The 27,978-nt window shown below is 51.5% G+C and overlaps 1 protein-coding gene across 1 annotated transcript in view; it reads left to right on the forward strand.

Annotated features, from left to right (window-relative positions):
• LOC122365406 (transmembrane protein 132E-like) overlaps nt 1–27,978 on the forward strand; it is a 65,834-nt gene that overhangs the window by 31,087 nt on the left and 6,769 nt on the right. Inside the window, exons 6-13 of the mRNA XM_043336600.1 lie at nt 1,126–1,229; nt 7,638–7,760; nt 9,187–9,262; nt 10,484–10,666; nt 23,755–23,940; nt 25,795–25,980; nt 26,743–26,922; nt 27,588–27,770. Coding sequence (XP_043192535.1) covers nt 1,126–1,229; nt 7,638–7,760; nt 9,187–9,262; nt 10,484–10,666; nt 23,755–23,940; nt 25,795–25,980; nt 26,743–26,922; nt 27,588–27,770 — 1,221 coding nt within the window. The remainder of the gene's footprint in view (nt 1–1,125; nt 1,230–7,637; nt 7,761–9,186; nt 9,263–10,483; nt 10,667–23,754; nt 23,941–25,794; nt 25,981–26,742; nt 26,923–27,587; nt 27,771–27,978) is intronic.

Here is a 27,978-nt window from a genome sequence, read left to right on the forward strand (position 1 = left end):
TGGGTCGCTCGCTGGGAGTGCGTGCCTGTTGACGGGCGCCGCGGCGTGTACAGCCGGCACGGCAGCGGTGCAGGCGGCGCGCGCCCGGTCGATGGACGTCTTTGCCTCACTAATGACCCGGCGCTGGGCGCATTATTCATGCAGCTGAGGCGCCGCCGCCTGTCCCCAGGCCCAGCGCCGGGGGCATTTTTAGCCACCGGCACGGGGGGGGGGAGGGGTGCCACCCGGCCTGACCGGGGTGGCAGCGACAGGGAATGAGCGACGGCACACCGCGGGTCTCGGCGCCACGTGTGGTCGATGACAAGCATTGAGAAAGGTGGCGACTGGCGAGCGACCAGGGTGGGGGTGGTGCGGTCTCGCACCTTGTGATGCGGGCGCCGGTGTGCATGCCGTTATATTGAGTTTGACATTTCAACTTGATATTAACATGGATGAGATACTAATGAGATTGTGTAATGTGTTATCTCATCCATGATATTACTAAAGTGGAACGATATTTTCCCTGCTAAAACACGAAACATTTGGCAACCAATCACTCCAGCTATTCAAACTATTGTGCACAGCACTACCGATGGAGCACGCTATGACAAAACTCATAAAAGGATGTTTCATTTTTTTTAACGACCAATCGGTATAATGTGCGACCCTTTATAGTGATGCTATGAGGGAGAAATAATTCGTACTTTCACTTGATTTGTTGCTAATAACATTGCTTGTTTAACCGCTTTTCTGAGCGATTGTCATCCTATGGACGTGATGAAGCAGACAATGGACACACTGTCAGAGAACAACGCAGACAAATTACCTCTTATGGAAACCTTTTCCGCGAAAGCAACTCTAGTGGCAATGATGCACTTTCCTCGGATGCGAACCCCACGGAGTCCGGCTATATTACACCGAGATTGCCGGTGCTACTTCTCCCGCCTCTCCATGGGAGCGTTTATCTGCAGACTCTGGCGACCATTCGGTCCCGCCGGCACAATCAAGGAGCGATGCTTTTGCCGGAGTCCGCGTGTGTATACTCACTGTCTGACTACTAGCGTTTACTGAGTGTGCCCCGTCCAGTGTCGCCATGTCCTTCTGCTGACCGCATGTCCTCCTGCTGACCTTACCTCGCTCCTACAGGTGTCCTCCTCGTGCACGTCGGTCTACCTGGACGGCTCGGAGGCCCGGGGTAGTCAGAACGCGACCGTGATCGTCGACTACGGCACCTACCACGGCTCCGCCAGGTGAGGAAATGGACAGGGGAACCATGGAACGCCACCAACTGGTACCCACTTTGGCTCCGCCAGGTGGGGAAAGAGACAGATGGAACGAAGTGTGATGGAATGGGGCGCTCGGTAGGTTATTAGAATAAACCTTTCATTTGTATATACTTTCTGTGGCCATGTTTGTTGCTCAGCTCTATCGGTGTCAAATAGATCGCGCTCAGCTCTTTCGATGTCGCATTGATCGCGTTCAGCTGTAACGGTGTCGATCTGATCTGATCTTGTCCATGTCTATCTGTTACAGGGAGTATGCGATTTCAGTTAGTTTGCAACGACCCTAGGGTGGTTGTAACCTCCCTGAACGATTAGTTTGTTTGCAACGACCCTAGGGACGTTACAAAATAACTGCTCGTTCCGGGACGTTGTAACGAAACTAGGGTCGTTGCAAACTCCCTAGTTAGTATGCAACGAACCTAGGGTTGTTACAAAATAACTAGGGAGTTTAAGAATTCATCGATTCTCGTTTCACAGGAGGGCCGTCAACAATCTTTTCCAATGAAAATCTTGTTCAATCTAGTTCAGCTTAAGAGAAAAGGAGAACACAATTTGAACATTCAGCTCAGGAGTATATGTGGTGCCCGGGACAAGGTACTTACGTAACTGATAATTTTGGCTGCATTATATCGCCAGCATATGCTTACATGTGGAAAATAGAGTTACTGGGGTAGGTGTGATGGATATCCGTCGCTATCCGTGTGGGGGTTATCCCTCACACTTTTAGGGGTGCGGGTCGGATAAAACCCCTCGTTTTTTTTCGCGATTATCTCGCGCTAAAAGCGGCCGATCGTGACGAAACTTTGAGTGTCCTCGAACTTATATACGTTACTGGTTACACATTCCCTATACCTACAGTACATGATCCTGAAACCAATGACCTTTGACCTTTGATCTGATTTCTGAGACCATGGCAGACCGAAATGATTTGCCGTTTATGTTAGCGCACACTAAATTGAGTTTCCAGACTTCTATTGTGATTACATATAAACGTGCCAACATATGAACTGATGGTTGTCCCATGCATCATGACGGGTTTCAAGTTGACTTGTCAGTTGTCGGCCAGGTCAAGGTCATTGACGTTTGGTGACTTCAGGTAACTGTTCCAAATTGTACGATTTTAAGGATTTTTTTTAGCTTATTTCGAATCCAGCATTCGTTGAGACATTTGAGAAGTACGTATAGTTGTGGTGCCAATGCAACTTGCTACGAAGTTGTCACTGGTGGTTTAGGTACAGCTGCTATAAATAGGTGGTGCGGGTGGGACGCCTATAACTACTTGACCCAAACTTACCCAAACCAGCCTAGCTTAATCCTCGCCCCCTAGTTTTTTCGCGATAGCTCCGAACACGCCAGCAACAGAGAGCTGAAACTAGGCATACCTGACCTTTGATTCAAGCCGGATCTTGTGACACCAACCAAATTTTCAGGTCAGGTCAGGTTACTGACCTATGACGTCATAAGTGGACGGTCCTCAGATGCCGCAACTTCGCAACGCCCTCAGTCCCAGAGGAGCTTTTACAGGGGATGAAACTTACAGAACGTGCATCTCCTATGTAGAAGTCTCACAACTTGTACCTCTAGGATTTTTCCTAAAGATCACATGAGGTCAGGTCGGTCACGTGACCTCAACACTATAAGTCAATTGAGAAAAATGAAAACTGCTATTCTGGCGCCGGGAGCAATCTCAAACTATTGCAAGCACACGGATCGTGATTTCATGCACTCCTTGCAAAAGTTAGAAGCTTCAATTTTGCATTGTTGACGTTGCGTGATTATGACGTCACTAGGGTCATACGAGCTTTCCGTCAATAACTCCCGATCAAACTGAGCTAGCGAGTCGGTCAAGCCGCCAATGGACTGAGGAAGACCTGCCGAATCGAATAAAATGCAACATGACCTCTTTTGACCAATTTCACGACCTAGGGGTCTCTAACTTGACCTTGACCCGAGGTCAACACCTCAAGTTGACCTCATCCGAACAAAAAGTATACCATTCGACACGCCTGAGCAAGGCGAGCACGTTTATGCTAAAATCGCGCTCTGCAACTGTTTTTTAAAAAAGTTATTGATAAAAAACCGAACCCGTGTCTTGGGTCACATGACCCGACCTCAGAGGTCACCAGTTGACCTGAGACCTTAAAATCGGGTACTAGCTGTTGTGTCTCCTAACGGCACACACGCTCATTTTTTTCCGCGACGCTCTGAATTCAACGGGGGCGAAAAACGACGAGGGGGTCGTACCAGCCCTCCCCCGGCCGGCGCGTATGTAGAAAACCAACAGGTCCTGCGGGGTTAACTCTCGCCCTTATTGGTGTTTTGCTAGCTGCAAACGCAAAAGGCGGGGCTAAGTTATTGGTTGACCTTCCAGGTCAGGCCAGTGACTCAAAAGTCGGGTAAATCGGGACCTATGACCTTTAACAGGTCATACTTTGGAGAGTTAGTTGATACGAGGTTTTTCGGGGCGCTGATCACGAATTTCATGTTAGCTTTGATCACCGATGATGTCTTGATGCTTTTAGGCCAGGTCGGGTTAGGTCAGGTCAGGTCAACCAGTAGGCGTCTTGCTAGCTGTCCATAATAGGTGTCAACCAACACTGACAGCTTCGTGACATTGTAGAAAGGCGCCAAAACTACTTCGTAAATGTTCAAATGGGTGCTAAATTCGAAATCAGCTCGAAAAACTAGCCTAAAAATATATGAGCCCAGAAGAAGTGAACTAAGGTCATCAAAGGTCAATGACCTTGACCTGACATTCACGTGACCTTGACACCCACCATAATGCATGGGACCACCATCATTTCACATGTTTGAACGTTTACGATCACAAAAAGACTGGAAACGAGCGGATAATGGCCGTTTTTACGAAGGGCTTCCTGGCGAATGTCCATCTAATTTGAACAAATCTGCACCAAATGTGCACCTTATCTGCACAAAATCTAACTTACTATTCTAACAGAATCCATCTGTCTGTCTGTTTGTGTGTCCGCACTTGGTCTCCCCAATATATTGCAGTTCGCAGTTTTGGTGAAATTTTCGGTGACATGGGGTCAGTTATCGGCGCGTGGAGGTCAAACGGTTGCGAGGAGGTGGCTGAAACTTGCGCACCGCGTAGACGACGCTTCGGGCGTGTGCCTTTGCTGGGTCTGCAGTCGGTGGGGTGCACGGTTTGCGCGTGGCGCGCGCTGGAAAAACGTCAAAGTCTCCATTGGTTTAACATGGGAGCGCTTCGGTGCAGTGGTAGATCTTCATTGAGAGCCGGGGTCGAAGAACTTTGTGGACTAAATGCATGCCGATCGGCGACGGGTGCCTCGCATTGGCGGATGGGCAGGTTTTAATTTGAATGAAAAGTGGCGAAAAAATGTGTTGATTGTCGCTAAATGGGTACAGTTTGTGATAGGAATTTACAAATGCACCGCGTTTGCCGCAAGGCATCACATTGGTCACAGGGCGTCATTTTTGCCGCGAATCGCACAGTTTTGTCAAATATGGTCTGTTAAAGTTGCAATTTGGTGCAAAGATGCATGCTCAATCACCGGGTGAAAATGCGCCACGTTTGCCACAATGCGCCACATATGCCACAAAGCGTCATTTCCGACAAATACGATTAAGCGTAATAGAATGGAGGGGCAGGGCTGGGAACACTTTAAGTCTGATATTTTAGTACTGATTGGATCCAATTATTCTGTGACCTGACATGACCCAGCGGTGTTGGTAGGGTAAGGGGTAGGGGTAGGGTAGTGGTAGGGGTAGGGGTAGGGGTAGTGGTAGGAGTAGTAGTAGTAGGGGTAGGGGTAGTAGTAGGGGTAGTAGTAGGGGTAGTGGTAGGGTAGGGGTAGGAGTATGGGTAGGGGTAGTGGTAGGGGTAGGGGTAGGGGTAGTGGTAGGGGTAGAAGTATGGGTAGTAGTAGTGGTAGGGGTAGGGGTAGATGTAGTGGTAGGGGTAGGGGTAGGAGCAGTGGTAGTGGTAGGGGTAGTGGTAGGGGTAGTGGTGGAGGCAAAAGTATGTAGAACAGTGGCCCGGGCTGATCCCAGCGGACGAGAGGTGACCTATGTGACCTGGCCTGACCCAAAGCGACCGGGGCTGACCACTTTGACCCGTCTTGACCCCGTATCACCCAAAGTTCAACCAACAACGCCCTCAGAACAGTTCTTTTTTAATTCTCTTCACATTTCCGTCCATATCTATGCTTCTAGACGACACATCGACATGAATCAAACACCATTCGAAAGCAAATTGGCTGGTGCCGCAATTTTTTCCTACTACGCAGCAAAGCAAGTGGCGCAGCCGCTTGTCTATCTATATTACTATTTGAGGAGGGCGTAGTTTCTGTCTATTACGAAGGTCGCGACATGGTGCTACGTAGCGCGGGTTACAGATCACACCGTTGCACCTACCGCGCTGAAATTTGCGCAAGTTATAGAACAAGGATGGACAACGTGCCTTTGAGCGGTCTCGGCTCGATCGGATCGATAGCGAGCGCGTGGCGCGTGCCCAAAAAGTGCAAATTCGCGTCATAGACTTTACATGTATAAATCGGCTGGCAAAAACGGGCGAAAATAGCTAAATTTGCCCGACACGGGTCCGTTCCCCGTGCAATATCTCGGTAGCCGTGCGCCCGATCGGCACGGGGAAAACAGCATCGTGTAGAGAATCGAACGGGCAATCGAATAGTGTGCGGTGCAGGGGTGGCACGCGCCACGTGCAAGTGTGAGGGCAATTTCATTTCAAAAAGTGCCATTTTAAACGCATTTTGGATTTTATTTTATTTTCCCGTGACCATCAGACTAAGAGAGTTGAAACAACGTCAATTGCCAAGAGAAATGTACCGCCTCTCATGGAAAAATTGTGGACAGCTAATTGATCAAAAACAATGTGGAAAAAATCGCTGAATTAAAATGGTATTTGTCCATAATGTGCCACTAAAAAGATACACGGGATTTGCTGCTTAACCTGATACGCTTGACAATTGAAAAAGCTATCATTAGAAAGAGCATTCAATTCTCTCCAAGATCCAATCATCACGTTTGCATGACAAGCAACAGTATTCTTAAAAATATAAATGTTTTAAACCTCTGCAAAACGATTTTTAGCGAAAATTATCTACGCCTTTCATTTGTCTTAAAACTACGCACCTCAATTATAAAGCACATTTGACAGATTCTGAAGTGGAAAGCATGCTTATCAAACACGGGCACCTCGATCCGATGGATATTTTTTCCAAACCAAAACGTTTAGATATCAAAAAGCAATCGACCGAAATGGATAGATAACCCAACCGACACAAGAACAACCAAACAGCCGCCGATCGTAAATACCCCCTTTTCGCGTTGCGGAGCACGCGGGTCACCCTAGTGTGTACTATAGATGGCCGTCGTGAAATACTCCTGAGCTGAATGTTCAAATTTTGTTCCCCTTTTCTTTTTAAATGAGCTAGATTGAACAAGATTTTCATTGGACAAGATTGTTGACGGCCCTCCTGTGAAACGAAACTCGATGAATTCTTAAACTCCCTAGTTATTTTGTAACAACCCTAGGTTCGTTGCATACTAACTAGGGAGGTTGCAACGACCCTAGTTTCGTTACAACGTCCCGGAATGAGCAGTTATTTTGTAACGTCCCTAGGGTCGTTGCAAACAAACTGATCGTTCAGGGAGGTTACAACCACCCTAGGGTCGTTGCAAACTAACTGAAATCGCATACTCCCTGTAACATATCGATGTCAAACTACATATGGTGGCCAGATTGGCGCCGATGATTCACGGCCGGCATCTATCTGTCGACCGATAGATCCGCTGGGGATGAACACGTCCCTATAAACTAACCGAGCTGCCGAGACGCGGCTTCGCTCGGTATAAAGTACCGGGAGCCGCCTATAGCAGCTGCGCCTCTCCGCGGCCTTATTGGAGGTCGCCTGAGAAAAGGTCACCGGAAAGGAGGTTCGATATTCCCCCGGCAGCTCTCCGTTCGTGAGCCTGTCGCCATTGAGTTACTTTGTCAATCGCCGACAGATCGTGACGAGCATAGCCAACTCTAAGCCAGCCCACTCGACTAAGGCACTAAGGAAAAAAACGCTCGGATAGCTATCCTTTGGGAAAAAACTTCTATGCACAATGCATATGCGCTGATCCCATTTAGCTGTTCAATTCAGCACGAATGCGGCTGGGATGCTCTCCCGTCGCCTCCCGGACCACCTACCGGGCACAGGAGGCCGTTCTAGATCTCACGGAGCCAATTCCCCGCCTGCATAAGAGGACGTTTCAGGCGGCGTCCCCGCTGAAATCCCGGCGATTTCGGAGCTCCGTCGGCTGATGAATAGATGTCGGAGATTGGCTGTCTGCGCCGCTGACGCTCCGGTCTTGGGCCCGCCTCAGTTTCAGAGTCTGGGTTCCTGAGGAGCCGCTGGATATTGAGATCCCGGATCCAAAGCTGAGCGAGATCCGAGGGTGGAAGGTGCGCACCCCGGCTGCCGGCAAACACCCCAACGATCTCAGCAGGTGAGCAATGCGGAACGGGATGATCTTCAGGAAGCAGTCTATCTGTTAGGAATGATGTCTTGCCCCTAAGAACACGTTCTTCCTAAATTACGATGGATCACAGGGACAGCTCATCCTCTATTCTGTGACGAGCCGTGTCTTTCACCAACCTTGTGGTGAACTGCATGTCACTTCCTGTGGCCCTGTGACGTACTGTGTCACCCCGTCGGTCCTGTGACGTACTGTGTCACCCCGTCGGTCCTGTAACGTTCTGTGTCACCCACCCTGTGGCCCTGTGACGTTCTGTGTCACCCCGTCGGTCCTGTGACGTTCTGTGTCACCCACCCTGTGGCCCTGTGACGTTCTGTGTCACCCTGTCGGTCCTGTGACGTTCTGTGTCACCCCGTGACGCAGACGGACACTGTTTGCCATTCCTGGCCGCGGCAGGCGGGCCGGCGCCGCCGCTCGCCGGAATCCCAATGGCCACTCTGGACATCGGCAGCGGCGCGGGCCGCCACCCAGGCATATCCGAGGGAGAGAAAAAAAACAACCTGACTCAGATAGGCTTTGGACCGCGAACGGGTGGCGGGGCTAGAGCCAGGACTGAGTGGAACCAGATTGAGTTAATAAAAAATGTGATGAAATGAAATGGCAACATTTTCTTGAACAAATTCGCAGTAAAAGGTATTTGAAAGAAAAAACAAACAAACAAGAAACTCGATTTCATAAAACTATGCGTTGTTGGGTGATAGGTATGCTGAGACAAAAAAGCAGGATGAAACATAAGCATTCATGATTCAAAACAGCGCCGGCTGTGTTTATCCTGCCGACGTCATCGTTCTGATGATTCGGTCCGATTCACTGGGCCGTTCAATGCTAGGACCTAACTACATTTATTTTCATTTTGACATCTCCGCCTTCTATATTGTAAATATGTCATCCAGATTCCAGTGCCTACTTTACTTTTTTATTTCTTCGCGTCTCTTTGCTCGCCGCTCGATCGGCTGTTACTAGACTGAGTTTGCGATCATCAATCAGCATTTCGTCACCCCATTTATCCAGTTCAGTTCCTGCAACCAATCATTCAACGCCGCTCCTGTTCAACAGTCCGTGACGTGTATGCAATTCGTCGTCGACGTCCTGTGGGTGAGGTCGGCGCCGTCCCGTCCCGTCCCGTTCCGTCCCACACTGTCCCAATTCCTTCCCTTCCGCCTCGTCCCTATCCCGTCCCACACTGTCCCAGTGTCATCCCACTGCAGCGGTCCCATCTTGTCGTCCTATCCTGTCGCCGTTGCCACTCCATTAACACCTCGTTAATGACCGCGGACACGGCAGCCACCGCGCTCCGATCACCCCCCCCCCTCTGCCGCGGCCGGTACCGCTGACGACAGCAGGTACCGCCACCCGGCTCTGGTGACGTCAGTAATGACCCGTGACCCGGCGGCAGGCTCTTCACGCCGACGGCGGCCTACCCCAGCGAGAGGACGACGTGCCAGGTGCGCTACCAGCAGACGCCGCTCGAGGTGAGAGAAACACAGCCCGCACACACGTCCTCGGGCACGCGTCGACGAAAAACGAGAAAAACTAGCGGGGCTCTTCTTTATTCAGTGTGAAGAGGCAATCTAATTATAACGAAACTGTAGAAATGATTGAAATAATAAGGATAAGGTTGTTGAAAACTTTTCAGCGACTGTGACAATGGCTCCCTCGTAAAGCAAACTAGAGGAGAGGCCGGAGAGGGTTTTAGTTGATTTCGTTTTGTTGTTTGTTCCGTTGGACGGCGGCGCTGTCTGGTCGCGGACAGTCCGTCTCTCGGCCGCTCGCCGCCGGGCAGAGCCGGTCTGGCGGCGATCGGCACACTGTCTGAGCAGTCACCTCAGGTCGTGTAACACAGGTCTCTGATTGTATTAGTCGCGCCAGCGCCGCCGCAGCCGCCGGCGGCTGCTGCGCTCATTTGCCGCCGCCTCCAGACAGACTCGACCGACAGATACAGGTCCTGAAACTGATGAGAATCGAACACTGACATAATGATGACCGATACGGGCGTCGGGCGCGAGTTAGCACCGCCCTGGGTGGCTGCCGACCCATTTTATCGCTGCCGGCCGCGGTGTATGTTTACGTTTGCACAGCGGAGGGTCTCGGAACAATGATAGATGACGGTGTCAAACGGTGACAGGCCATATGCACTGCAGACGGGCAGCGAACATGCTATATCGACGTATGGTTTTGTCATTGAAGCTGTTCCAAAGGCATGCTGGGAACGAATGAGGTGGTCCGATCACACACCGGTTGACTGCTGATAGTGTTAAAGTAAATAAAGAAAGTCACGTTTGACGAGAGTTATTCGTACACGAATTGTGCTAACCCATGAGCCTTGTTGCCAAGTTAGTGATGATGATATTGAAATAATTTTTATATTTGCTTTTACTGGTCTTTATTTGGAGCATAATCAAATACCTATGTGTACTTATATAAAACGAAATGAAATACATACACCCTCTCTCTAATTTGATAGGTATTCAGCTACGAGCTATTTACGCAGATAAAACAGCAGCCCTTGTGATTGAAGCGTGACTGGTAACTTCCCTCTGAACACCATTGTTCTTGCCGTCTTCTTTGTATCCCTCTGTGGCTGCACCCGCCCAGGAATGCGCGTGTTGACATCCGGCCTCTGCTCCGGCGCGGCCGCTGCGGCTCGCGGAGCGCGCTGTTGACATCCCTCTCCGGCCACCATCCATCTCCAGGTGTATGCCAAGTTCGTGTCTCGGGACGACAACTCGGGCCGCGTGTCGTACGTGGCCGGCCGCAAGACCTCGCTGCGGGTCACCGACCTGGTCAAAGGTCACCTGCGGGTGGCCGACCCGCAGTTTGCCACGCTGCGAGACAACCTGCTAGTGGGCAAGGCGCCCGGCCGGACTCGTGTGCAGGTGGGTTTACTACTCAGGGGTAAATTGAATGCACAGGGTAAAGGGTTCAGCACAGGCATGCTGGAACGATCGAAACGAGCGTCGTGAGGTTTGCACTACAGCCACGAACAAACACGGGTCGTGAGCGATGGGTCGGTGGCGGTGGGCTGCGAACAACGGTACAGGAATTTCCACGTCGCCAATGACAGGCTTGAATGGTGTTTAGTGTACGTAATAGACGCTTTCCAGCAGCAAAGGGCTTACATAAAGAACGAGCAGGAATCGGTGCTTGTCCATAAGGAGTGGAATAACCACCATAGTTTATTTTTACGTGCCACTCTCCATTCATGAAACGATGAGTGGTTGCAGGTCATATGTAGCTTGTGTGGACTAGGAATTAAGAAGAGTATCTGTACATACATAGAATAGAAAAAAAAAACACGAGAGGGACAACCACAGCCGTCCCCTTTCCACCTCTTTGAGATATCCTCCAGTCGAAACTCGGAGTCGAAGAGAGATGACCTGCCACTCGCGACCCTGACAGTCATCTGTGACGGACCTCCCAGCCGACAGACCGGCAGGCTCCCTGCTGAGTGGTGCAGGGAACAGACAGACAGGCTTTCTAGAATCGGTGGTGCACGGTTGGATGTCGAACCCTCCACCGCCTCCGCGCCGGTGCAGGTGTCTCTGTGCCGGGGTGAACTCCGATAATTTTGGAGTCTCCGCAGCCCATTTACATGTCACAGCGTCACGGTAGCCGCTCGTCGACCACTGTATGCAGCTGTGGAACAGACTGTGACTGACCCATTGACGGACCAACTGTGACCGGCTCTCCTGTGCCGGTGACCGTTCGGACAGTCGTCTCTCTCCCATTCTCGGTCGTAGCTGAGCGGTGACGGCCGGCCACCATAGTCGCTGACGCGAAATGGACGGCCGTCGGCCCTGTTCCGTCGCCGTCGACAGCCCCGCCACCGCCCCATTACCATCCCCACCGGAACAGAGTGGCTGCATCTGTGGCGCAGTGCGGCGAAATGGGATCGGCGCGGGCGTGCACGGCGCGGGGAGGATGGAGAGGCTTCGCCGCAGGACGGGCGCCGTTTGACTTGCTGATGATGACACTCGGGCCGACCGCAGCGCTGGCCGCAGCGCCGGCCGCAGCGCGGCTCCGGCGGGCTGTTTTGCAATAGAGACATGTCGATTGACGGTGTCGTACAGGATGACCACCGCATCAGCAGACGATGGAGGATCCTGGATAGGCGGAGTTATCGTCGGCTATACCAGTCCCGTTTTGTCAGTGTGACATCAACGGATGGCTGGGTTCGGTTGTAAGACACCACCATTACACAGCGAGCGATGGAAACGAACATATTGGATAGTTGATCTCGAGTACCTAAGTAGAATATTTTGTCATGAACGTTTTCTTGTACCATGAAGGATGACAAGCATGCAGGCGGGATGCTCCAGCCGAAATGGAACAGATGATGCCCGCTTGCCTGCTGATCAATAAGAAATAAAACGTCTTATCATAAATGTCCCTCTGTCTCTGTCTTTCTCCATCTCCCCCTTCTTCCTCTCAGCCTCTTCTCTCTCTCTCTCTCTCTCTCTCTCTCTCTCTCTCTCTCTCTCTCTCTCTCTCTCTCTCTCTCTCTCTCTCTCTCTCTCTCTCTCTCTCTCTCTCTCTCTCTCTCTCTCTCTCTCTCTCTCTCTCTCTCTCTCTCTCTCTCTCTCCTTCCCTCCCTTCGGTCGGGTCCTTTTTACACAGTACTACCTCTAGCTCTCTTGTTCGCTACTTTGCTCAGCAATCTGCTGATCAAAGCCAATTTGTCAGGACTGGTCAACAGCAGTTTGCAAGGCTCCTAATAACATCTATACACAGTAGGTGATTCAGAATAGGGCGACCTTTACTTGGCGGTACCCTTAGAAGGACACTGAAAGGTTGTTCGCCATATCGGAAGGCTGTATTTATTGTTGGCTGATGGCTCATTGATACTACCTCAGGACAGATATACCTACTGGGTTTGGAAATAAAAAGATCTGAGGCTGAATGCAATGATACAAAACATGCTAAAAGTGAGTGTAGGCTTGCGGCATTTTGCCCAAAGTTCTGTGTCGTTCTCTTTTGCTTTAATTTTTAGTAAACGGTAGCCAAGAACACTGATGTCATCAGTCAATGTTGTTATTCGCATGCTATTATACATACATCAGGATGACAGCAATTGTGCAGTGAATTACTAGCAGCAGATAATATATGACCACTTAATCTTATTTGCAACCGTTCATAATAGTTAATCTACCCGTATCTTTGGTGCCTGCTCAGTTAGATATGTCTAATGTGGCTGACCGTTGGAACGGCACCGTTACAGGAGGCGATGTTTCTCAATCTGATTTCATTAGATTAAACGACAGTCTCTGAAAGTCACACACTGCCTAGTACGACATTTGTTCGGTCTGTTGTCCTAATGCACACAGACTTAAGCTCTATCAACAATGAATCGCTCGTGCGCGTCAGTCAGCCCACATAATCCAAACCAATCTGTGATGTAACGTTTAGTCGCCGCTGGTAGAGGAGCTAAATGTGTTTTACCGGCCAGCTGCCCGTGTCCCCGTATTTCAGCGGCGGCCTGAGACGCGTCGAGCCGGGATCAGGTCAAATCGTGACCTCTGTGTGTGACTTGGCATCGGCAGCTGGCGACGGCGGCGGCGGCGACAACACCTTGGCGAGATGCCACCCCCCCCCCCCCTACCGGTGCCCTGTCGACAGCTGCCCCCCGGTTAGCCGGCACACAGCACGCCGGTCCAGCCGTATCATAACGGCACGGCTCGGCCGTACCGGCCCCCGCGGCCATCCGGTGCATGGTCTGCACGGCCGGCGGCGCGTGCTGGCCAGTTCTCAGAGCGGAGGCACCCGGCGCGGCGGGCTGGGGCGCGGTGGACGGTCAGAGCAGGGGGTAACACTCGCTAACACAGTCAGAGTGCTACTACCGAGCGGTGCACGGGGCGCAGAACGGCCCGGCTGGGATCTGCCGCGGCCGTTTGGACCGGTTCGACTCGGTCCGGGGTCAGCAGTAGCAGAGAGGAGGCCGCAGACCGCTCCCTGTGCTCCCCTTCTGTCCATGGAATGGTGCTTCACCCGGGCAGTTGGGCAGATAGAGGCTGGCTTTTACTGCCGGCCGCGGCCACGAGAGGCCTGTCGAGGCTTGGGGCCGTCAATGGCAGACACAGATATGGGCCGGATCGGTCGACCGCCGGACACGGGAAAGGTCAGAGAGCTGCCCCGGTCGATACCGGTCAGAACCCTTCGCGATGGAGGGGAGAGGATTTTGATAGCCCGACTAGAATAATCCAAGTCGGTTGTCGGATTGGCTCGTAAACTAAAATATGAGTGACATTGAAAAGTATCGTTAACTTTATCTCATGGAAATGACTATTTTGCAATGAAATAAAATGGTCAGAACTTAGAAAGATAAGTGCAGGATGAAAATCTTAAGGACCCACTTAGACGTTCTCAGATTTATAAGGTGGTCCCACAGACATTGGCATATTTCAGCCTTCCCTCCCAAATCTGCCAGCCACGGCCTTGAACAGAACTATACGAGCTCGTCGGTGTGACCAGCGGCGCGTCATGAGCGCTGCCCGGAAGCGATGTTTCAGACAACAAAGGCGGACCGTGGGCGCTGCTGTGTCGAGTTCCGGTCGGGGCGTCAGTGGGCCGCGGTGCCGCCGGCGCCGCCTCTGAACTGGTGCCGCCGCGCCGGTCGGCAGTGGGCGCACTGACAGCTCCGTCTGACCAGGACAGTGCCGGTGCCGCCTCTGAACTGGTGCCGCCGGCCAGCAGCTAGTGGCAGCTCCGTCTCTGCCGGCTCCAGCCGGTGCCGCCGGCTTCCTCTGAGCTGGTGGCAGCTCCGTCGCTATGCCGCCGGCTTCCTCTGGACTGGTGGCAGCTCCGTCCCTCTGCCGGCCCGACCCGGACGCTGCCCGCGGCCATTCGTCTGTGTCGCCCGACAGGCTGTGTCGTCAGCGACGGCGACCGATGGAGTCCCGCCCCCCGTCCCCATCCCATCTCCCCCCTCCTGACCCGGCTGTACCGACCGACCGCAGGCTCCGACTAACTAAACGCCCGGCCTAAAATTACCCGCAGCTGCCCCGGCGCATGGACCTCTTCTGACCTGCAGGCCGGCGCCGGCCTGCAGGGTTACATGGTCGGCACATGGCGGGCCGCCCGTTAACCTAATCGTCAGATAAGTCAGATCGCGTGCGCCCGCTGACTGGCTGAACTGCTGAAGTCGTTCTACAGTGGCGGAATGGCGCCAGTTTCATTCAGACAATTCCCGCTGCGGCTCTGTGGAGCGAGCCGAGCGGCTTGGCGCCCACACACGGCCTACGAACTGTGAGACGGCTGCATGGCTCTATGGCCGGGTTCAGCGGGGAGACTCGATGACTTCCGATGGTTGAGACGGCACATCTGAGCCCTTGTTTGGACGGTCAATACAATGATGTAACGTTATCCACTAACCACTGGGATTCTCCCTGTCTGATTGCTCCTGACTCTGTATCTTTCATTCCGTCGCCGTCGCCGCCGTTGATCACGCGTCCGTCGCCCGCCCGTCGTCCAGCTGATCTCGGCAGTCATCCGGCCGGCCGTTCCCATTTACTGTCCGGGCGATAGGAGCGCCGACGGCCGGCTGGGAGGTGCTGGGCTCAGCCCGGCCACCCCAGCCGAGCAGATAGCTCGTGCTGTAGAGTTCTGCACGGCTGCAATTTTCCACAGCCTAGCCGCCCCGCAGCCGTGGCTCCACAGCCACAGCCGCCCACAGCCGTGGCAAACTGTGGGCAGCCAGCCGTCAGCCGGCCGTGGATACTTTCAATGAAATGCAACCAAATAGTATATAATAAGTTGTTTTTTGTTGAAACATATAGCCAAAGGCACATTGCAATGGGCTATAGATTCTCAAGCTCATGAAGCATCATAGGTTAAGTGGTTGTGTATCTGGCTTTAGGCCGAAGGCCTGAAGCCTGATGCGCAATGCATGCCTACACAAGCCCTTGCAAGTTGTTAAGAAAGATGGGTAGGTAGGTACCTACATCAACAGAAAACATAAACAACAAACCAGAATAGAAGCACTAGCAGTGTAGACATCTAATGCCAAATCCTGAAGCATGGTTGTGGGACAGAACAACAGATCCTGATGCTTTTCATTATCAATGTTAGGTATGGAAAATGAAACTGAAGTTGATGGACTGTCAAACAGTGATTGTCTAGTCAAAACTCTTGCTTCTTTCTTACCTTGCATATTTTCTGGGGTGTGATATGCCAGGCTTGAAGCAGCCTTCTGAGCAAGTCTCAAACTAATTTGATATGCAAGGCATCAAAACACTAGTGAGCATCCAAGAAAGAAAAACATTCATCTATTTTGATTTTTCCAAATAATGATCTTCGCTCAAATCCCCAAGGACGTGCGAGCCACAATTGCCTGTTTCAATCAAAAATTTTACTTGAGTTTTTAATGACGTCAATAGAAAGGAAGTGGCAATTAATTGTTTTGTTTCACTATAAACAGCCATAAAAATTATAAATTTTAAATAATAATGCTATGCAGTTAAAAACTTGCTCTAAAACAAAGATCAAGTATCAAATTTTTACATTTTTAGAAGAAGACGTCATTTTGTTAGTAAAGTCAACAGCTCGCGTAAGAAATATTGTGTTCAGGGTTTTCACCGTCATGTGAATTACGTGTTCAGGGTTTTCACCATCATGTGAATTAACCGTAAGTAAGGTTCATGCTCACTTATAATCTAATTCCATTGGCTTCATTGATCGGCATTTTCTGTTAGCGGTCACTCACACACCAGTTAGAACATAAAGCGCCAGTTTTATATTATGTAATTGGACTTGCCGAAAATCCAGAAATTCATCTAAGAGGCATTTTAGATAATATTTTATTAAGCCTTTACCTGCCTTTACCTAAGCATGATTTCTTTTTCTATTACCTTAAAGAATTATTGAAAGAATTATTGCTCGTCTTCAATAGCTGTAAGGTGCTCTCCTAATGACCAGGTGAGATTGATTTGAGAGGGATGTGACAATGCAACATGTTGCATTTTCTGAAACTGTCAAGCTCTTGATGATGAAGGAACAATTGGTACCTATTATTAGTATTCTGTACCAGAGTGCAAACTCCCCTACAGCAAATGGTAAAACCATTACAGGTTCTCAAAGGCTTCACCACTTTCAATGTTGCTGGGCATCCTTTGCATGATTTTTACAGGCTAGACTGCTTATCAGAATGTAAGATAAAGGATTTAAAATTTCATATTTGAGTACTTAAGATTGAGCTTGAAATCTCACAGCCGTGGCCACAGCCGTAGCCGTGTTCTTGGAGATATTTGCAGCCGCCCCGGTCCACAGCCGTGGGGCTGCAGCCAGCCGCGGCTGCAGCCGGCCGGTGCAGACCTCTATCGTGCTGTCCCCGGACGACTACCGGTGCCGGCTAAACGAGCCACTTGCTCGGTCTGGTGAGCCGTTGGCAGCCCGTGGCTGCAGCTCCCAGGTCGGGCCGGGTCGCAGGTGCCAGGTCGGGCGGGTGGTTGCAGCTACCAGGTCGGGCAGGATCGCTGCAGTGCCCGGTCACAGCTCGGCCCCGGTGCCGGGCTGAGCTGGCGCGGCGCAATTGATCGGAATTAATGGTCCCGATCAGCAGGCCGGCCCGCGCGGACAGCACCGTTTGTCCGGGCCGAGACAATATCGGAGCGGGAGCGCCGGGAATTGGCGGGGGACAGTCACCTATAGGTGAAACGGTTGAAAGTAGAGACTGTGCTCAGACAGTAGAGCAGGCGGAACAGCGAGGAAGCTTGAGCGGAGAGTGACCGGAACTGCAGGCTCGAAACGTATATTAGCGGGCGCCTCTGAACATTGTTTTAGAAGCTAGCCACTCTCAGGTGTAAATGTATGAAAGTCGCCTGTCGAAGGCGAAGTTTCCTAGATGAACTTTCTGACGAAACTGATAAATCTAGTTAGCGAGTTTGTGCTACTGAAAGCTTGTGACGCGATGAAAGTCTCGGGAGAATCTATCCATCGAAGCAATATAGAGGCGACGGATGCAACGAAAATCTGAGTCATCTTAACCCTCGCCCTGGCAGGGGGGGGGTCGATGCGACCCCTCCTTAACCCGCGCCCTGGTGGGGTCTGTTTATAACGCGACCTGGTGGGGGGGGGGGGGCTATTTTTTGCCCCCCCCCCTCGTATCTCCGAAACTACGGGACGGATCCGCAAAATTCAAACGGCGTTCGAAAGGCCTGTCAAATTTGTCGAAGGAAACCAAATTTCATTGACCTCGGGGTCACCGATGACGTCACAGGTCAGGTCAAAGATGAAATGTTTCACCGTTCACGGGTCTTCCAGGGAATGCGCTATAACACCGAGGAAAACGCATTTTGTCGAGAATCAGCGACAGGGCGTCAGTTGCTTAGTAGATAAGTTGCTATTAGAGGTCACTGACAATACCAGGTCAGGTCACAGGTCAGGTCACCAAGGGTCACAGGTCAGGTCAAATGAGCCCAACTTTAGGTACTAAGGTTGTGTGATGCATGTTTTATGGCCAATTTTTCATTTCCAACTCAATGGTGTTGGTTATAAGACTATCAGGTACGGCTTAGGTCACTTTCTGGTAAAGTTCAGGTCAAGGTCAGGTCAAGGTCAGGCCAAAAAAGGTCAAATTTTAAAGTTGATAGTTTTGCATAAAATGAGTATTGATTCGATGCAGCTCGTCACGGGGAGTCTAATGGTGGTCTTTGTTTTGCGCTACGGGGTCTAGAATTGCTAAAAATTGAGTTTGAAAATTTGACGTCATCAATTTTGAACAGTTTTTCGCTATAACTTCGCCAAAAAAGAGGTATCAATCTCAAATTTGGTATGTGGATGGGAGGCGGTAAGGACTATCACATATATACCGGTTTTTGCGAAATTAAAAGAAACTTTTTGGATTTTTCGATTATTATATTCAAAAAATTTATTTTTTGATTTTTGGGGGTCAAAATCCAAAAATTTCATAAATCCGAGATAGCAGTTTTGTAGCCCTGTTGATTGTACAGCTTTTATGTCTTTATCATTTTTCTGTATTTGCAAAGCTATAGGCCTGACAGCTCTTCCTGCGAAACCCTTTTTTGGGTCGAAAACGGCAGAACATGACGTCACTCTGACGTCATTTCCGGCCAACCTATCATAGCCTTTGGAAAATTTTTTAGTCACAATGTGTAAAATTGATGTCCGGGAGGGTACTGAAAGGTTGGTGACGATCGGCGCAGCGGTTCTGGAGATATATCGAAAAGTCTGGAGGGGGGCAAAAAACAGCCCCCCCCCCACCAGGTCGCGGGTTAAGGTTTTTCGAAGATAGCGTAAAAACGGCGGCGCAATTTGGCACAGCCTATGGGGCAACCTTTTTACATATGACCTGAAAATTTCAGGTCCGGGTGACCTTGGGTCAGGTCACCAGGTCAGAAAAACCGGTACAAGGTCATGGTCAAATTTCAATTTTCTTTTTGCACCTGTCCAACTCACAGTTTTCGACTGATTTCCTTCAAACTTTCAGGATGTGCTAAGTTCACCGAGTTGTATAACATATAGTCCGGCTTTTTTGAGGTCACTGACCTGAGGTCAGTTAGAGGTCATTACGTCGTAATGTTAAGCCTGTTGGAAAATACTAAATTCGGAAAATACTGGAGACTACCAATTCGTTCTATCACTTTTGTGCTTTGAAACCACGGTACTTAACAGCAGGTCACTTGGTGCTTCTTTGTTTGGTGTACTTATCCATGGGTCAGGTCAAATGAGGTCAACTGAGGTCAAATGACGTTTTTGCCAATAACTTGGCACATAATGACGCTAGAGCTTAAAAAATGGTACCTATCATTGTGTTCCTGGTGATCAGCCGAATCGAATGATATGCGATATGATGCAATTTGGTTAACTAGAACTTAATTTATTAATTTAAGTTTACTTAAAATTTAAGAAAAACTTGAAGTACACTTAAGCAAGCTAAAAAGTATATTATTCGACGCGCCTTGACGTGCTGAGTTCACTGGTGCTTTTCTTTTTGCTCTATCTTAATTAGATCAAAAGTTATAAGCGAAAAACTTTTAACCTGTTTTTAGCGAAATTTTTACATTTATACCCCCTAAAACCCCCTAAATATTGACCTAGAGCAACCAAATTTGCACAGGGGCGAGAACTCCAGGGGGCCCACCTACCTACCAAATTTGGTGTTTCTAGGTGCCATAGGAGCCAATCGCGAGGGGGGGGGCGCATCGACCCCCCCCCCTGCCAGGCCGTGTTATGAAAAATGCCCTGCCAGGGCGAGGGTTAATCTGGCATATTGTAAATTATCTAGCACAATATCCACGCTCTCCGTAAGCAAATTGTTTATAAATGCAGATACCCAGCGCCTCAGTCTCAATGTTCTTCATTTTTGTCCATTAGTTTTGGATCCCAGCGCAATGTAACCCGTTCATTGGGGGCGGTATCTTGCGCCATATCACTTGCACTGTGACCTGGAAAGAACAGGCAGTCTGAGGGGGGGGGAGAGGGCATGTCTGGGGAATGCCCCAGGGAGCGGTTTGATTGCCAGTCTGCCCAGTAGCGGCGGAACACCTTTCATTAAGGGGGGGGGGGGGCACTGCTGACTTTTGGTCCCATTCTTTTCATGCAACCAGCAACGCCCATAGGGCTAATGTTAAAATGCCAAAATCAAGGGGGGGGGGGGCACGGTGACCCGGTGCCCTCCCTGTTCCGCCGCCTATGAGTCTGCCTGCTACGGTCACGTTCTTTGTGCGTCCAGTGCCACTGCAGGCACGATACCACTGCACCCGGCGGCTACGGAACGGCTACAATACCGACAACGCCGACCCCTATCCGGGCGCGCGTGCACGGTCAGCACGGCACGCGAGTCACGAGAAGGGAGACGAATTCGTAGTGGGGTGTCCAATCAGTAATCACCCTGACTGATGTAAAATCAAATCGGTGACTCGGGCACAAGATGCATCCAGACATTGTAAATGTTATAAGGATACTCATCTGTTCATACGTATAGGTGACCTTCTTTCAAGTTGACAAACTAAATGTATTATCAACTAATCTCCGCAGGAGAAGGAAGAATCATATTGACTCCGATAAAGGCAGGTGGTGCGAGAAGTTCACTGCGAGACAGGAAACCAACCCGTGTTAGAATCGATAATCTTGGAATCAGCGGAACAAACATTGCCGCAGGAAAGCTCGCTCTGTCGGTCTGTCGGGCGGGATAAACCACCTCTGTGCACAAAGTCACAGCGAGCCGACCGGATGTGTGCCCCGTGTTTTACATTTCGTCCAACATCCGGACCCGCCGCTGATCGAGAGGCTATAGCAGAAGAGATGGTAAAGTCTGTTTAACCCTCGCCCGCACATGCCATTTTCCCATCCTAGAACGCACATGGGGGGGGGGGGGGGGTTGCCACCCCCCGCGCCATTTCGTTCCTGTTGGAGATAGAGCTTAGCAGTAAGGACCAAAAAGATTCTTTGGGAAGAGACGAATCCAATGATACCCAGTTTTACCTTCTCAGGTCAGTCATTGACCTTCCAGGTCAGGTCAAACTAAAAAATGTTGCTGCTTTGGGTCACCGTTGGATATCAAGTGCGCTGCTTATCGAATACCGATGACGATGCTGTTTTCCGGTGCCAAGCCAGCTAGAACCTCTTTGTCACACTATCCGACCAGAATTTTGCTGCTGAGGTCATTTCAGGTCAAGTTAGGTCAAGGTCAATTATATGTGTTTGTATGTCTGTGTGTGTCTGTGTGTATACTGATGTGTGCACCGATTGTTTTTGGGTCCATATCACATGAAATCATGATCTGAGAAGCTTTTACCAAAAATGCAGTCAAAAAAACTTCACAAAAAGTAAATTCAGCTTGCCTAAAACGCAATTATCTTAGATGACCTAGGTTGACCTTGACCCTGACCTTGACCCCTGTACATCGTCGAACAACATGTTCCATGATAGGTGGGAGGTAAGACTGGCAAAAAAGGCCGAAATCAGGGTGTCAAAAGCTCACAAGGCCCATGGCAAACGCAAGATGTTGAGAATTGGCCATTTGGGTCATGACATGACCTGAAAAACAAGGTCATATCTCCGAAACCAAAAATCACAGAAAATTGAAATTTTCAGTGGACATCAAGAAAGGATAGACGAGCAGCTATACGAAAAATCAGCCTTCTAGCTCTAAAAATGTTGAGTGCAGAGCAGAAAGACTGCCGGGGGGGGTGGCAACCCCCCCCATGTGCGGACGAGGGTTAAGAGCTAGCCGATCTCGATGATTTGTCGAAATAATAATGCCTGGAGGGCGCGGGAATATAAGAAAATTTCTGGGCAGACGGAGAGTGTGGCCGTAGCCGAACACGCTGAACGTCTCTGATGACACCTCAGCGGTCACTCCGTCAGCCCGACGTCAGGTGAGCTGACAGGGTGTGGCGATGAGGAATGAATGAACGGCTGACTCACAACCGTTCTGACAGGTAGACTCAGACAGGTGGACTTCCCCGGGCCAAAGTCAGCCACCCAGCCCTGACTCAGCGGACCTGTGTCCTGTCCAAGCAAACGTAATCTCTCACACAAAGCTACCGGAGCTTCTGGCCCGGCGAGCTCTCTGAGACGGTCCGGCCGGGTGACGGAGCTCCTGCTGCGCAAAACACGCCGCTGGCACGGCGCACGGCCGACGGACGAAGGCCAGACGCCGACGGGCCGCGTTCCGCTCACCCACCACCCGTCAAAGAGACGGCTGTAAAACGACTCACACCCACATTCCCGCCTCGGGCCGGCTTGTAAAGTGGTGTTTGATGATAGCGAAACGCGTGCTCGGCAGACGTAAATTTAGCAGTGTTCGCCAGAGCGTAGTTTGTGGCCTCACAAGCTACGTGTCATTTGGTGTTATTAGCATTCACAGCTGCTGTCTTAATAGCATTTAATTTCTTGGCCAGAAAAAAAAAATAGACAAGAAAGATGAACAGCCATATAACCCAGGAGCAGCATAATTGAGACATCACACATAAAAATGCTCTGATTAGCGTAATAATAACCTCTTAGAAGACAATTATAAGATGCAGAGCCCGGGATTCAAGACAAATGGCTGGATCCACGACGGTTTAATTTAAACTAAACACGACGAAATGAGATTGAAACGTCTGTTTTTCAGGCAGACCAGGCAATTTCGTATTTCCCAGAATGCACTGCCAACTCATCCGAGACCGCAAATATAAAACGGCGCTTTGGCTCCTCGCCGGTCGCACTATCTCTATGCCAGTTTGAACTCGCTACTTCAAACAATGCAGCCGGGCCCGGCGACTGTCCGTCTTTCAGCGCGGACCCATTATGTCTGTTCTCGAGGCGCCCCAGTGGCGATGTTTGGCCGTTGGCAGGGTCGGCCGCGCCCTCCGCCAGCCTGGAACGCGCCGGTGCACCCGGTGCCCCGTCGGCGCCCCCGTATACCACCCGTGGGCCGCTCGTTTGGAGAGCACTAAACCTGCTGTCCAAAGTGGGCCGCGTTCTCCTCTGGTCCAAACTCTGACCATCCGACCGCCGGCGGAGTGGCACTGTCTGGGCACAGCGGCGTCAGCGAGCACGGACGGTACGCCCGGGCCGGAGTACGTCCCGGCACGTCCCGGCGGGCGTGGCTGTCATTACCGGCCGCGGACGGTGGCTGGCGCCGCCCTAACGAGCGCATCGCTCCTCGACCACCTCCCAGTTAACGAACTTGGCGGCCGACGGCCACCTAATGAGCCCCACTTCCACCGACCGCGGGGGAAACACTGAGTGCCAGACTACACAGCGCTGCCAAAGTCTGCCGACTTCTGGTATCAGAACGTGACACGTGACAAGCTATTGAAACGCAATGCAAAAATGAAAGAATGTTCAATATCAGGTTCTTGTTATCGATCGTTATATGAACGACCGTTTGCTGTTGTTTACCGCTGATTGTCCAACACCTGTACAGACTGTACCCCTGTCCCCCGACAGTCTCTGACTATCCCCTGTTCCTGTAGTGTATACAGCAGCTGACTGTCCGTGTTCCGCTGACGTCTGACAGCTGCTGTCGCCGATCACGGGCGCCGAGGTGGCGTCCCGCGAGTTCCGCGTCACCGGCGACCGGGTATCGGTGGCCGCCCTGGAGGCCTCCGTCATCAGCGGCCTGCAGCTGGCCGTGTCCCGCCGCGCCGAGAACGAGTACGCGGCCGTCACCAGCGTCACCAGCCGGCTGACGGCACAGTACCAGGTCAGTACGCATCACCAGGTCAGTACGCGGCCGTCACCAGCGCCACCACCCGGCTGACGACCCAGTAACAGGTCAGTACGCGGCCGCCAGCGTCACCAGCCGGCTGACGGCACAGTACCAGGTCAGTACCAGTGCAGCATCAGGTTAGTACGCCGAACCACCGCGGTACCAGGTCTGTACGCGGTAATTCAGGTAAGTATCAGGTCAATATGTTGTATTTCAGGTCAATATCAGGCCAGTCTGTGGTCACAAAGTAAGGACTCGTGCCACAGGACGCACCGAGCCATACGGCCGAGTCTCCCGTGTTTGTTTTCTGGCAGGCCGGTCCATCTGGCGTGGCCCTGGGGATTATTTACGACCGCACTTGTCCGTGCGCCGCCGGCCGACCGCTCACCGGCGGATGGTCGCACAGCTCGGTCAGACTGCCTCAGAGGGCTGCCGGGGAGCGGCGGGTGGCGGCCGAGTCGATACTGACGGACCCGACGTCTGGCCGGCGGAACCCTAACTCGTCTGAGCCAGAGCTGCCGGACGGACGGGCTGCAGCCATCACATCCGCTCAGATGGCTTATTGGATGGTTTCCGGGTGGAGTGTGGGGCGCCGTGGTACCGGCGGGCTGGGCTGAGGGGAAGCGGGCCGCTTAGGACGGCACCGGATCCCACCGGTGACCTATGGAGGCTCGGTGGCACGCGAAAAATGAAAATGAATGATTTCGCATTGACGGCCCCGGATATGGGTTATTATATCAGGTGTCATTGAAAGGTCAAAGGAAAGTTAGACGGAGTTAGCATGCAGTCGATGATTTCGACAGTGTTCCGAGAAACAACCTCTGATCTCGAAGATAGACCGGAGTATATCAGATCACTCGTCTGCAACTCAGGGCTGCAATATCCTGTGGCAAATGTTGGCCGAGTGCTGAACTTGGCCCGGGCTATTTCGGACGTCCTGGACTACTGAACACCGATGTTTGCTTTTTAAGGTCACTTCAGTCCGAAGGACAGCGACAGCCAGAGCAGAGCTGTTCAGATCCCGGATGGACCGGTCCATTTCTTGTAAAACTGCACGGCCACGTGTCAGTGATAAACCTATTTTAAAAACTACCTACCTTATAAAAAATAAGTTAGCTGATCAAACAATCTACAAAATGCAATGAAGTATCGTTAAAATGACCTTATTCCGAAATCATAAATAAAGATCAGGCTGCGATGAATGTAAAACGTTTTTACTCGGAGTCATAAAAAAATCATCCATATATCGTACATACGTGAAATTGTTAATGTCCCAGTTACACTTACATTTAGAATGTATCAGTTGTCATCCGTCGAACACGTCGCCTGTCGTCGGCCCGTCGTACGCGGTGTCGTCACCCTGTCCAGCTGACGGAGTGAGGCTGAGGTCACCGCTGATCACTGGTCCCGGCCGCGGCCGAGCCGCCCGCCGCTCCCCACGGAGCCGGCGTGTCAACGGCGCGTCAATGGCACAGTCGCCATTCGACAGCGCCAGACGGTCAGATCAAAGGCCTTCCGCCGCTGAAGAAGAGAGACTCGCTGAGGCGATAGCTGACAGGTTCTCACTGATTTACAACAATTCATTATAGGATGAATCATTTTATTTTGTAGCTCGAATACCTCAAGTTGAAGCAAATGGAACAATAGGTACCCCACCTTTTGCTGTTCATTTATTTGTCTCTTCTATGCCTTTCTCCGCGTAAGTCACAAAGACATGCAGCAGCTCATCCTCGCAGTCGCCGTCAATCACCTGGTGTGCTCCCCCCTCCTGACCCTCCCACCGCGGCCGGACGTCTGGCCAATCTGCTCCCGCCTCCCCTGACCCTCCCTCCCACTGTCTACCGACAGGAGGGCCTGCTGGACCTGACGCTACTGTTCAGTGACGGCACGCGCACGCCGCTGTCGGACGTCGAGTCGTCCAACTACGCGCTGGACGTGGACACGCTGGCGCCGCGCGTGGTGGCGCTGGCGCCGCAGACCGGCCACCAGACGCGCCTGCTCGCCATCGCGCCCGGAAAGGGAAAACTCATCAAGGTGAGCTCAGACACTCGGCCGAGACGGGATAATCGGCGTGGGAGACCAGGGCAGGTTGATGTCAAATGCATAAATTGGCCTCAAGCTGGTTTCCTTGAACGTTCCCTGGAAGTTTGTAAGAGTTGCTGCCTCGTTCGTTGAACGACGAGGCAACTGCGCATGGAAATATGATATCCATTACGTCCATTACCGTTGTGGTCCACTCAACGAATGAAGCCATTCACTCGCCTCAGTGGCTCGCTGAGCCTATTTTAAGATTTCATTTAGCGCGGCGTCATGTCGGGTCGTCGCCCGTAACTTCGATACCGGCGCCGGGGCTACTTGGCCGTCTGGGCCGGGTCATAACTAGCCTCTCGGCGGTGGCGACAGTGGCCGGCAGCTCCATTTCGACTGCGCCGCTCGTTATTCAGATTAGTGGACTCCGTTCTGAGCCGAGGGGTTCTGCGGAGCGGCCGGCCGTGTCCGCTATCTACCCGACCGTAACTCACAGCCCACCCGGCGAATGGCGCCGCTCCTCAGCGTCCGGCGGCAGAGGGGCTGCATCCTCTCCTCCCCCTCTGTCTCTGCATTCAGTCCACGCGTCCCATCTCTCTCAACTCGACTCTCTCCCGCTCTTCCCGTCACCCAATCAAGCCATCTCTCTCGTTTACGCTGTTTAGTAAACGTCTCGAGTCTCGCTTATGCACCAACAATGTGAATAAACAGGTAGCGTTGATTTCTGGCCCCGACCTGTTTAACTGAGGCTGTCGCTCGTCCGCTCAGGTCTCTCTGGAGATGGACGAGGCGTGTGGGAAGCGGCGCCACGAGGAGCTGGCCACCACCTACGTGCACGTGGAGGTGCAGTTTCCAGGCCAGTTTCTGTCCGAGGGCATCCAGAACGACGCGTCGCACCTGCTGGGCCGGCCGGAGCTGTACGAAGGGGAGCGGCACGGCCTGCAGCAGGTGGGAGGACACGCCAGACACATACGGAGGACAGGTCACAGACAGCTTCAGCGACTGACAGCATCCGCGAGACAAATCACAGACGGACCACATAACAGCTTCAGTGACAGACAGACCACTTAACAGCTGCAGCGACACACGGATGGGCCACTTGGACTAATGCTTCAATAGCCCCACCGAAACATTTCAGAAAATTTCATTCCGCTGGAATTCTGGACGGTGTCGCTTGGGTTTGTCACATGTTTAAAGCGCCATTTTAAGGTGATTAACTTCAAAGGTCAGGCTCTGCCACGGTGTCAAAACAGTTCTGTCGCGTGGTAAAGTTCAGTTTCCGTGGCTTTGGGGCACTGTCAAAACTTAGAGGCAATGACCTTTAAAGGCCTTTGGATAATTCATCTAGTGCCTGTGATGTGTCTTGAAAAAGAAAATCTAAACGTTTACGATGCCATCTCCAGCTTCAAAGTATTACACAAGTTGTCTTAAAAGCACATAACCATGGTGTAAATGTGTACCTATCACGTCTAAACCGATAAAAGCTCTCCCAGGGCTAACCCACTAAAAATTATTTCGTTCCCTCTCTCTTTCCCTGCTCGTTTCCTCCGCACCTCACCGTCCCTACAAAGCTGAAGATTGACCCCACCAATCACCTCTCCCCCTATGTTCAGGTGCTGGAGGACGCCGTGAAGGCCGGCAAGGACGGCGCCTCGGTGTCTGTGGGCGCCAAGCGGCACCCGCACGGCTCCGGCCACCGGCTGCAGCCGCTCGAGGTCGGCATGTTCATCCTGCTCGGCGTCTTCTGCGTGGTCATCGCCATCTTCATCGCCGCCTGCTTCGTCTACGCAGGACAGGTGACTGAGGCGGTTAGAGTCTGATGATGCGGTCAGAGATATCATGATCATTATCGCTGCTGTTGATGCAAGTACTGGCAATTAGCTATTTCCCAACGAATGCTGGATAGGCGTTAGTTATTTAGTATTTTATATTGCGTAGACATTGGTAATCCGAACGAAAATCTCATTCATGAGTTTTATCTCGACATATCCTCATGCGTCGTAT

This window comes from Amphibalanus amphitrite, unplaced genomic scaffold (assembly GCF_019059575.1).
Source record: "Amphibalanus amphitrite isolate SeventyFive unplaced genomic scaffold, NRLGWU_Aamphi_draft 000738F_arrow, whole genome shotgun sequence".
Lineage (NCBI taxonomy): Eukaryota > Metazoa > Arthropoda > Thecostraca > Balanomorpha > Balanidae > Amphibalanus > Amphibalanus amphitrite.